Source organism: Gymnodraco acuticeps, unplaced genomic scaffold, assembly GCF_902827175.1.
Source record: "Gymnodraco acuticeps unplaced genomic scaffold, fGymAcu1.1, whole genome shotgun sequence".
Taxonomy (NCBI): domain Eukaryota; kingdom Metazoa; phylum Chordata; class Actinopteri; order Perciformes; family Bathydraconidae; genus Gymnodraco; species Gymnodraco acuticeps.
The window spans coordinates 140,149-151,809 of record NW_022990425.1 but is presented as its reverse complement, the minus strand read 5'-3'; the positions used below and the strand labels follow the sequence as shown (position 1 = coordinate 151,809).

At 39.0% G+C, this 11,661-nt stretch overlaps 1 protein-coding gene across 3 annotated transcripts; it reads right to left on the bottom strand.

The window, feature by feature from the left end:
• Positions 1–1,375: 1,375 nt before the first annotated feature.
• On the bottom strand, positions 1,376–11,195 carry LOC117551923 (proline-, glutamic acid- and leucine-rich protein 1-like). 3 transcript variants are annotated; one of them, XM_034225004.1, is made up of 3 exons: positions 10,207–11,195; positions 9,677–9,776; positions 1,376–1,584 (listed from the first exon to the last, which is right to left on the bottom strand). In XM_034225004.1, the coding sequence occupies exons 1-3, from the start codon at positions 10,559–10,561 to the stop codon at positions 1,497–1,499; spliced, it is 543 nt and encodes a 180-aa protein (XP_034080895.1). In that variant the 5' UTR covers positions 10,562–11,195; the 3' UTR covers positions 1,376–1,496. The 3 variants fall into 3 exon arrangements, 2 of the variants coding, with proteins under 2 accessions (XP_034080895.1, XP_034080894.1); XR_004569874.1 differs by lacking the exon at positions 1,376–1,584 and having other exon boundaries at positions 9,101–9,776; positions 10,684–11,195; XM_034225003.1 differs by lacking the exon at positions 1,376–1,584 and having other exon boundaries at positions 9,101–9,776.
• Between the last annotated feature and the right edge of the window lie 466 nt (positions 11,196–11,661).

Below are 11,661 nucleotides of genomic sequence, written 5' to 3'. Positions count from 1 at the left end.
TTTTGAGGGGTGGCAGAAGTATATGCTGATTTAATCGCAGTCATATCAATCAATGTTAACAATCAATGTTAGACCCCCACAAAGAGGTTAAGGCGAGACACGGCAGGCAATAACATCGTTTTTCTAGTACTGGTCAATTTTGAGATTTTGTGCTATTTTGATTCCATAACATGTTTTCTTTCAGGCTTTTGGAAGGAAAACGTACAAAATACACATTTAAGTGTTTATTTTACTATAGTTTGTCTATTTGCGTCTGTAGATTTCTCCTAAATTCACCAAAAGTTAGCATTCTAACGTAACATAAAGTACCGCGACCGCTGTGTGCACCATGTCAACAGAGGTATCGCTGGAAAGCTGTGTCTCTCCTGCACAATCTCATCGGATCCAAATATGGTCATTTTCTTTGTATCAGCAACCAATCGTGAAAGCACAAAGGGGTCTTAAACCAAGAAACGAAATCTCATTGGCTGGTGTCAATTTCTGACAACGTGATTCGTTCCGATGCGTCACGTGGTGTGCTAAAACACTTCCTGGTTAGCTTTCAGCTAGAAATTGAAATCTCAAAATGCCAAAAGAACGGCGAAAAAAACGTTCACAGAGAAGACGACAACAATTGTCACTTGCACGAAGCAAGGTTATAAAAAAAAAAATGAGCCTGAACATGAAATACCTTCACGGAGTGCGTCGATGCGCAAGCTGTCATCCAAAGAACAGGAGGGTTTAGCTAGCGCCTCACTGCAATCTTTAAAGGTCGTTTTCTCAAAATGAGTTTTTTCACCTGGGGTGTCTCGCCTTAAGGATGGCAGCTTCCTCATACGTTGCACTCGGAGATAAATAGTTGAGACAGAGACGATGAACTGTTAAGTCCTTAGGCATGGTTTATTTTACTCTGCACTGCAGGTGCATCCTTTCGCTCAGCCGAGCTAACTTAGAATAACAACACCTATTGCCTCACAGTGGTACAATAATAACATGACATCCCTTTGACATCCCTTTGTGAGCTTGAGTACATAATATATATATATATATTTAACAACTGAGGACAAATGTACACATTTCCCTTAACACAAGTTTATCACGTTAACAGTTTTCTATGCTCATCGAGTCATTCGTGAGCAGAGCATCAAGTTGGCTATAACAGCTGAATGCGGCGATTTCCATGTTGTTCAGCAAAACGCCTCACAAACTTATTGAGATCCAAAGCTTTACTGCGTTTGGATGCAATGCTGAGTACAGCCAAACTTGACAGTCTATTTTCTGTCATTGTAGACCTCAAAGAACTCTTAATGATCCTAAGAGTTGAAAAACTTATTTCACAGGATGCACTGCTCACCGGTAAAACTACTGCTATTTCACACAATCTGGACAACTCGTAAAAAACATCCTTGTATGGGTCCAAAAATTGAGCAAACTCCATCAGAGTGGTAGGACTCCCCTTTTCCTTCTTCTTTATTTCTAGTACTCTCCTTGTCTGATGTAATTCGTGTTTAAGATCCTCAATCCTTGAAACGGAACATCATAGTGGGGCCCTCATCACTGATGTCAGTGATCACCTGCCAATATTCACAATTTGCAGAAAATAACCTGTAAATAACAAAGAACAAAATACATACATAACTAAGCGGACATTAAATGACAGTTCTCTAAATAAATTAAATACTAACTTAAAAAATGAAAAATTGCAAGAAGTATTTGAGATTCAAGATGTAAACAAATCCTATAATGAGTTTGTAAGGATTTTCATGCAAAACATGAACGAATGTTGTCCATATATTAAAATTAAGATTGGCAAAACCCTGGTGAAAAACGCTTGCTGTAAGAAAAATGCACTCTATAGGACATTTTTGAAAAGTAAAAGCACTGAAGATGAAAGCCGTTATAAATTGTATAAAAACAAATTGACTACAATCCTTAGAAACTGTGAAAAACGATACTTCTCTGAAAAATTTGAAAATGCCATAGGAGATATGAAAACCACTTGGAAAGTAATAAATAGCATAATTAAGAAGAAAATAACTGACAACAGAAACGAATTTAAGAAATTCCAAACCGAAGGAAAAACCTCAACCGATGTTGCAAATAGCTTTAATGAGTTCTTTACTGAAATTGGCCCCAACCTGGCGAGTAAAATCAGCCCAACTTCATCTAAAGTGGATGATTTTCTGAAAAACTGCAACCAACAGAGTATGTTCTTGAACCCAATTACAGAAAATGAACTGCTTGATATTGTTAATACTCAACACAGTAAACAGTCCAAAGATTATTTAGGACTTAGTATGTTAAACAAGTCGTACCAAACATTGTAGCCCCCCTAGTAAATATATGCAATAAATCGTTCCAACAAGGTATTTTTCCCAATGAAATGAAAATCGCGAAGGTGATTCCGGTTTTCAAATCTGGTGATAAATCTAGTTTTAATAATTATAGACCCATTTCTTTACTACCACAATTCTCAAAAATCCTGGAAAAACTCTTTAACAACCATCTGGAGTCATTCCTCAGCAAATTTAATATACTATGCCCCAGCCAATATGGATTTCAGAAAAATCACTCTACTTCTTCAGCAGTAATTGAACTGGTTGAAGAAATTACCAACAACATTGAGAAAAAAATTATTACAGCTGGTATATTCATTGACCTTAAAAGGGCTTTTGATACTGTGAACCATACCATACTGCTACACAAATTAGAACATTATGGCATAAGGGGTCAAGCCAAAGAATGGGTCAAGAGTTATCTGATAAATAGGCTACAATATGTGGACATAGACGAGGCGAAATCAAACAATCTTCCTATAACATGTGGAGTCCCTCAAGGATCAATCTTAGATCCAAAACTGTTCCTGATTTATATTAATGACATTATCAACACCTCAGACATGTTAAAATTCATTTTGTTTGCCGATGATACCACCATGCTCTGCTCCCATCATAATCTTGGTGATCTTGTTAAAATTGTTAATGCAGAATTAAAAATACTATGTAACTGGTTTGCAGTTAATAAATTATCCCTTAATGTGGCCAAAACAAATTACATGTTATTCAATACAAAGTCAGAGAGTAGAAATGATTATTATACGGATTTGCAATACTGAGATAAGAGAAAGTTGGTGCATGTACATTTTTAGGACTCATTGTTGATGAAAAACTCAACTGGAAGCACCATATAAATTATGTACAAACTAAACTGTCAAAAACAATAGGTATTTTGTATCATACTAAGAACATTCTCGAGGAAAAAATACTCAGAACTCTTTATAACAGTCTATTCCTCCCTTACCTTTATTACTGCTCCGAAATATGGGGAAACACGTACGCAACAAATCTACAAAAAATAATAACATCTAAAAAAAAAAGTATTACGAATAGTCTGTGGTGTTGGTAAATATGAACACACAACTCCCATATATAAAAAAACTCAATCTACTCAAATTTGTTGATATAGTTAAGCTTAAAACAGTACTGATTATGCACAACATTTACCATAACAAAATGCCTACTAACATTCAAAAGCAGTTCCAAACCACAGTCAGGAAATACCCAACCAGGCATCCTAACTGGTTGTGTAGCAAGCCCTGTAGAACAACCATCAAATCACACAGCTTATCCATAATCGGAGTTAGAACGTGGAATGGACTTCACCCAGACCTCTCAAGTATTACTATTCAAAACTAAAGTAAAAACAATTATATTTGCAGATTACTCCAGCTAACAAGTATGTGATATTCCTAGTATTACTTATATATGCATTTACTTTTTTCCTTGCCCTAAATTTAATTTAATTTTTTTTTTCCAGTTTTCTTTATTTTTTTTGTACGTAATTTCTATACGTTTTTGACGAAATAAGTGCCATTATTATATTGATGCTAATGATGATGCACGGGAGGGCTACTCCCCATAAGCTATGCTTCAGCCCTCCCGCTTCTACTAATTTTGTTCATTTGTGTGTATGAATTATACGTTTTTGTTTTTGTATGATTTTAGTAGAATAAATTAAAAATGAAAAAAAAAAATATATATTAGAATCATAGGCATTAGCCAATAAAATAATAGCCTCCTCACTCAAAAAAGTAGCACTTGATGGATTTAGTGCCTGGATACCTTGCATTATGTTGCAATTTGTGTGAGAAAAGCGTCTTTCTATTTCTCCAATCATGTTATCCATAACTGGATAGTACACATTGACGCAAAAAGAGTGTTTGCCATCTGGAACTACATGCTGTCCCAAAGTGGAAGGGATGACACCATCTTGAAGGGTCCTTGTTGTCTGTCTTGAACTCTTTGGCTTTCGCTGAGTTGTTTCAATGCTACTTCTTTCACATAAAACAAGTGCTTCACTCCACACTTCATCAAAGGAGGCTTCACTGCGATATTGTACCAGTGTCTCTTTAAGTGCTTCAACTAGTTCCACGGCCTTAGCCAAGTCCAATGTTTTGGACTGGAGCATATCTGACAACAATTTAGAGTCACTCAAGACCTTTCGGAACAGTACAAGGCATCCAACAAAATTCAGATCAATCTGAACCAATATCCCCCTGGCTTCAACAGCTCTATGTGGATGGTTCTCAGAGGAAATCTCTTCAAGCAGCTGTAGTATTGCAGGTAACCTATCCATAACATTGCGACATGCTACATGTCTGCAGGCCCAACGTGTATCACTAAGCCTTTGGAGTTCCCTTGGTGCACCGTCAAACATCTCCCGCTGCACTTCCAGCCATTTGTTGTGTACATAAGACCCAGATATGAACACATACAATCGTTCCATCAATGAGAAGAAGTTTCCCGCATCTGTTACACTTTTGACAGAGTCTACTATGACTAAGTTTAGGCAGTGTGCACTGCAATGCACATAGAAAGCATTTTTGGCTACTTCTTTTATTTTCGCTTGAACACCAGCATGTGCCCCGCTCATCACTGCAGCGCCATCGTAGCCCTGACCGTCAAGGTTTTCTTTATACTCCAGCCCATGTTTCTCAAGAAAACAAATCATCTTACCACTTAACGCAGCAGCATCCAGGCCTTCTACCACGTCAAACTCCAGAAAGCTCTCGTGAACAACACCATTGTAATAGTATCTCAGAACAAATGAAATTTGCTCTTTTTTCTGAAGATCTTTAGTTTCGACTACAATAACTGCAAACTGCAGGCTGGGTGATTCTCACGAACTTGGTGTAACATGAGCCAAAACAGTTCGATGCAGATTTTGAAAATAATTGTTCTCATTAGTATCAACCAGGTTCTAAATGAACTAGCCCTAGTAAAAGAAAAGTTCTGTATATGTTTTAAAACACATTTTTAGAGAGTTTTAACGAGTCATTGACCAAATAAATTCATTACCGTAACACATTTTCAATTGATGATAACTAAATATTTGAGTAAATGTTTGGCATTTTATTTTTTAACGTATGCTGCTGTCAATAGTCACAAGTAGTCACATAGTGTAATAATTCAGGTAAATATATAATAATATAATAATTTTAGTTATTAACTTCATTACCGTAACACAATTTTATGTTCCACACATTGACTTTTACTGTGGTGTAAATTGTACAATTGATTGAAAAAAGACTTTTAAAATATGAACAGACATACCAAACATTTCCTGTACAAAATGAAAATTTGAAGGTTTTCCATATTCCTATCAAAATATTAACTTATTAAGGAAGTGTTATGGTAATGAACAGAGCATGCCGGTAATGAAAAGCTTTTGTTATGGTAATGACCTTACATGGAGAAGAGATATACTATTGCTTTATAAATACTTTCGCTGTACGTATATATTCACACACACACAATTTTGAATTGCACCGTTACTTTTATATACTGTCTCTTTACACACACAATAGACAATAGTAACGTAACGTTTGTTACATGATACATAATGTACCTGTATACAATCACCGCTGCCGGCAGGGACATCGCTCCTTGCATGGTCCTTGGAAAATGCGGCAGTGTTTTTCCACTCTAAACTTTTCCAGGGCTCTGTAGAAGTCAAACTGTTCAATGGGTGGTCCTTCAATGCAGATTCAGTCGAGATTTTCTGCTTTTATTCTTGCCCTGCCCTTGGTCTTTATGCGATTTTGAATGCTGAATCCACGTCCGCACCGCACCGTGCTCATTGGAATGACCGAGATTGCAGCCAGGAGCTTTGTGGTTTCAGGTAGGAAGCCAGCATGTTGTGTAGCCATGATCTTCACCAACTCCTGGAAGGAATTGTTGCTGTAGTTTGCATGGACCAGCTCCTTAAAAGGTGACCACTCTGCGCTGCAGGTGTCCGTGTCAACGATAGGTTCCCGTCCCGCTGGGCACAAGTGATCCAGGATGGTCTACATCTCATCGCGTCCAAATCGCGCACGTTCAGTGTTGTCCCGTGGCAGACACCATGGGTCAAATATGCGAAAAGCGGAAAAGAGGCCGATGTCGGGGAAACGATCTTCAATATTCTGGATGAGGGTGTCGAGGAAGCGCTGCCTTACACCATCCACGGCCTGCCGCATCGCCCTGGTGGCCTTTATCTTTTCTCCCTTAAAATACATCTCGCCGTTTTTCTCCACAATGTTGGCCAAGAATTCTTGGAATTTTAGGCCGCCTTCATCTCCAATCTGCATGACTCACAGCGCATTGATCGTTGAGGTTACAGCAGGCTGAACGTCATCAGTGTCCAGGATGACATGCATTTCTTTAAGCCGTGCTTGCCGAGAGCTGCTGTTGGAGAAGTATCCATAGATCCTGCCCACCGTCCTCTGGTAGCGCTGGAGGGATGGAATCGCCACAGCAGCCTGCTGGGCACGGAAGTTTAGCTTATGTGCAGCGCAGTGTGTGCCACCGATGGCTGGGTTTTCCCTTTTTAAAACGCGCCCCGAACCCATTTTCTCTTCCAGTCATAACCGCTGCCCCATCTGTACGGACGCCAGTTATGTCGTTCAGGTCGATGTTGTAATTTTGCAACTGCTCCTTAATGGTTTGCGTTACTGGTAGCAGCGTCGCATGCAGTATCTTTGTGTTGCACAAGTAGTGGGTTTCTAAGTCACCGTCATTTATTAGGTTAACATATGTGCAAAGAAGCTTTTCCACCGAAATGTCCGTGGACTCGTCAGTCATGAGCCCCTTGAATGTTGAGTTATTTAACTTTGCAATGAAATCCTCCTTCAGCACATTACGGCGCACTGCATGTCCTGCACTATGTCGTTGTGAGGGCGTTCTCTGAAACGCGCAGTTCTGCCAAGGTTTCACATCCCTGCAGAATGCACAGTTCATTCAAGCTTTTGTTTTTGTGAGTCAGCAACAGTTCTTTTGCCAGGTAATACACGTTCCTCTTGGCCGCAATTACCGCCTTTGATCTGGCACAGACCATTCGATTAACGGCAACTTGAATGTTGTTTCTCCGTAAATGCTGTGCATCTAGCACTGCTTTGTGATCCACCCCCTTTATGTGCATCTCTATAGTCTTCACCCTGAAGTTGGACGTCCCCGAGGTGAACACGTTGTGCTTTTTTTCCCTTACACATAGTGTGCAATACATTTTATGACTTTGTTTATTATAGCACAACCACGGGAACTTCATTTTCCAGGTTCCGACAAACTTCCTTTTGTTGTGGCTGACCGGTTTCTCTTTGTGGCTTACGGGTGTAGAAGTGACATTGTCAGATGGCGTAGGCTCTGGATGGGGTGGGAGGCTAGATGATAGATATTTTGCAGCTCGCATAAAGTTAGCTGAAGTTAACTAGCTAGATTTCACTGTTTCTCTTTATTTTTTTCTGGCGGCTGCGTCTCCCTTGAAGCTCTCTGGAGCCCCCCAGGGGAGGCGCGCCTCACACTTTGGGAACCCCTGATTTAAACGATAAAAATTGTCGATCTTCTCTCGGATAAATCTCTTTTTTGGGCCGCCTCGGCTCGAGTTGAGGGCGCTTCCGAGCTGAAAAAGGGCATCCAATGACGGCAAGACGGCCCCCTGGTGGAAACACTGGCTCAGTCTCTCTCTCTCTGTCTCTCTCTTTCTCAGTCTCTCTCTTTCTCTGTCTCTCCCTCTTTCTCACTCACTCTCTCTCTCACACACAATGTGAAGATGTCCTGTTCTAACCTCTCTCTTTCCTTCCTTATGTATCTGGGTTGCTGTACACTTTCTCTCTGTGCTTCACCACCCTCACCTTGGAAGCTGCCCTTTTCCTTTCCACCTTTTCTGAACTTAATTTCAAGAGGGATTCAGTATTCATTAAATAAATTAGATTCAAATAATATATATAAATTATTTCTTTATAGTTAAAGCTCACCATACATAGCTGCACACATTTCTTTCATTACCGCAACAATTTTGTTCATTACCGTAACAGCCTCCTATATGACATGGTAATGAATGCAGAGCATTACGGTAATGAATGACCATAACACTAGCTAGCATAATAGTTAGCATAGCCATGATGCTACAAAAGAAATATTTGCACTATCATTCTGGCTCTATAAAAGCAACTTTTCTATTGATTTTGGAATCAATAACTTTAAAAAAAACATTATATAATACCCCATTACGGTAATGACAGTTAGTAGTGTACACTGGGGTGTCAGTAAATTGAATCTTTAACATATCTATAGCTTGACCTTGAAAGGACATCTTACCTTGTAGCTATCTTGCATCTTCTCTTCCATGCAATGCATCATGGGTAAAAAAAAAACTAATTTAAACAAACAGGAATTGTAATGGGGCCAAATAGGCAGTGTATCGGTAATGAACTTCACATGCTCCGGACACACATATTAATCCAAAAATATTTTAATTCATAAATCTTAGACCCAAAATAATTATATTACCAGTAAGAATGTACCATTTCAACAATTTTTGTATTTATGTATGTATTAAATTGTGCAGATTTATTGTGATATTTTGGGGTTAAATGTAAAAAAATAAACTCCGGACGCATTACGGTAATGAATTTCTACATGGAAAAATGGTGAAAAAAATATGAATTACTACCTCAACTACAAAAATAGCAATAGTACCACATACAATACACAATGCAGTTTGATATAGAATTGATTATTTTGATTATTTTTGTAATTTTGTCTGTCAATTCCTCACAGACATGACCAAAGGTGGTTTCGTGAGAATCACCCGCCTGCTCTTTTTAACCTCTTGAATTATTTCTTCCTTAACCATTGCAGCCAAACATTCCAGTATCTCGTTTTGAATAGTTTTACTGGTGTATGTTGCATTTTTAGCTTGCTTTTCAAGTCTTTTTTTAGTCATAGGATCATGGTTTCCCAGCAAATCTAACATAGCTAAAAAAACACCTTTTTTTTTTGAGTCAGGATTCTCCCTGTGACCCCGCTGGGCTGTGTTTTCTGTGGCAGTTAGAATCAGAATCTCAGCTAGTGTTTTAATGTAGTTTTGATTTTCAATCACCTGTTTCTTATTTTACTCATCCATTATTCCCATCATTGAGGTATTTCTGTCACTAATTTTCTTGTTTTCTCCCCGTGCAAATATTGCATTTACATGGCTTTCAGATCGGGCATGAGAACAGAAACCACTGTCTTTCATTGTGGCCTTTTTCCAGTTACGATACCCGTCAATTGAGGTGAAAACGGTCTTGGGGGCATCAGGTAAAGAGAAATGTCTACAGGGGAAACAATACGCTGAATCATTGGACTGTGAGTACTCAAGCCATGAATGAGTTTTGTACCAGTCCGTTCTGAAGCTTCTTCTGGCTCCTCCCTGAAGGGTCTTGGGGAAACTCTCCCGTGTCGGCTGAGCTGGCTCCTCACACCTGGACTTGGATATGTCTAGAAAATGGGAGTAAAACATATTCAAACTGTAATAGAGCTTAACTGATTACACATTATAATTAACTAATTATAACACAGTTTGGAGCTGTCATTTATTCAATATGTGTTTAACCTACTGGCTGTGTTAATGCGTGCAGCACAACATTTTGGCCTGGGTGTGTGTATTGTTTTGGGTAATTTTTGAATTTCAACCTCAGCTGCTATAATAGGTCTAAAATACATTGTACACAAAATACTCACAATCTACCCTTTTCCTCATACTCAAAACTATCTAAGGAAAGCAAACATAATTTTTTTGAATTAATAATATATTTATTAGACTGAGGCTAGCCCTGTCTCTTAAATAAACTGTTTTGCAAAATGTCCTTTTGTGTGATTTTTGCATCTTATTCAGATGCATTATACTTTGTATTAACAATTTTCATACCATGTGGACCAACTCGACTGGCCGTTGGTTGCAAGGGCTTAGGAATATTCCTTTCCCCCTCACTGTCTGAGCTCTGCATGCCGTCTTGTTGTCTCTCGCTCTCTCCCTCTTGCACCTTGTCTATGTGATGCTCTCCCTCTTCCGTCTCTTCTTCTCTGTTGTGTTCTCCTTCCTCCTCCTGTCCCTGTTCATCTTTGCCTTCTATCTCATCACTGACACTTTCCTGTTGCTGTTCTTCATCTCCTTCCACCTCCTCATGTCCCTGGTCATTTATCTTGTCACTTCCCTGTTGCTCAGCCTCACTTTCTATCCTCTTTGGTGAGAAAAAACTTGCAATGCCACATTTCCTCTTCATTTCTATAAGATTCAAAGTCCATTTATTACGTTGTTTTCTTTTATATTACCAGTAATCATTATTAATAATGGTGTTCAAATGAAAATGCTGTTTGAGCAAATGCTTGTTGTTTTCCCACTTACTGTGTGCTTCAAACTCCAGCTTGTGGCCAAATCTTTGCTTGCAATCCAAACAGATTCCTGAAATAAGATTCAAAGTTATTATTGAAGAGCAGAATCGTTTAGCCTTGATCAGGTCGTACATCTTGCTAAATGATTGATAATATAAAAATATTTCATGCATGACATTTTTTTAAACAAAAACCTAGCTAACGTTCCACGCACACTGTATAGCGACCTTGGGTCCCTTGAAAGGCGCTATATAAATATCATTTATTATTATTATTACGGTAAGTAAAGAGTTACTGATAATAACGTTACTCAACCGGATTTGTATCGTTTCAATATCAGCATTAACGTTATGATTCACATGGACATATCTAACTTCTCTCTTTTCTGTAACTGGAAAACATTAGCTTTGTTCTACACTTATTTCACAGGAGACGTAGTTGATCAGTCTTACCTCATTCCTTCCGTCTACTTCACCGAATGCTTCTCTATTTGTTCTGTCCCGTTCAAAATGAAATCGCCGCCAATCACATTTCAGCTCGCGCCAGGGAGGGGGTAACTGGCTTGCGTCTTGTGGTGCATACACTTGCAATCGGACATTAGAGATTTTTTCTCATAAATGTCCGATGAGCCACAACTTTTATTTCAAAACAAAGCTGCCAACTGGGGTGGCAGCTGGGGTGGCAAGGATGTGTTTTAGGGTGGCAGCTGCCACCCCATGCCACCCCGGTAGATCCGCCCCTGGGTATACCCCCCCCCACCGAGCGGAGCAAGGCAACGAAACTTAAAATAAGAAGCAGCATTTTATGGCACGCTATGCATGGGGCCACCTTGAGGGGGTTTCCCGACATGTTGTTTCAGTAAATTAAAGGGTGTTTCTTGTTGTCGTTGCTGTGGACCTTCTTAATACCTTGGAAAATGCCGTCTAATACTTTTTAATAGCCTTAATTTTCGCTAAATTGATTATCAACTTTGAATACTTTTTAAGACCCC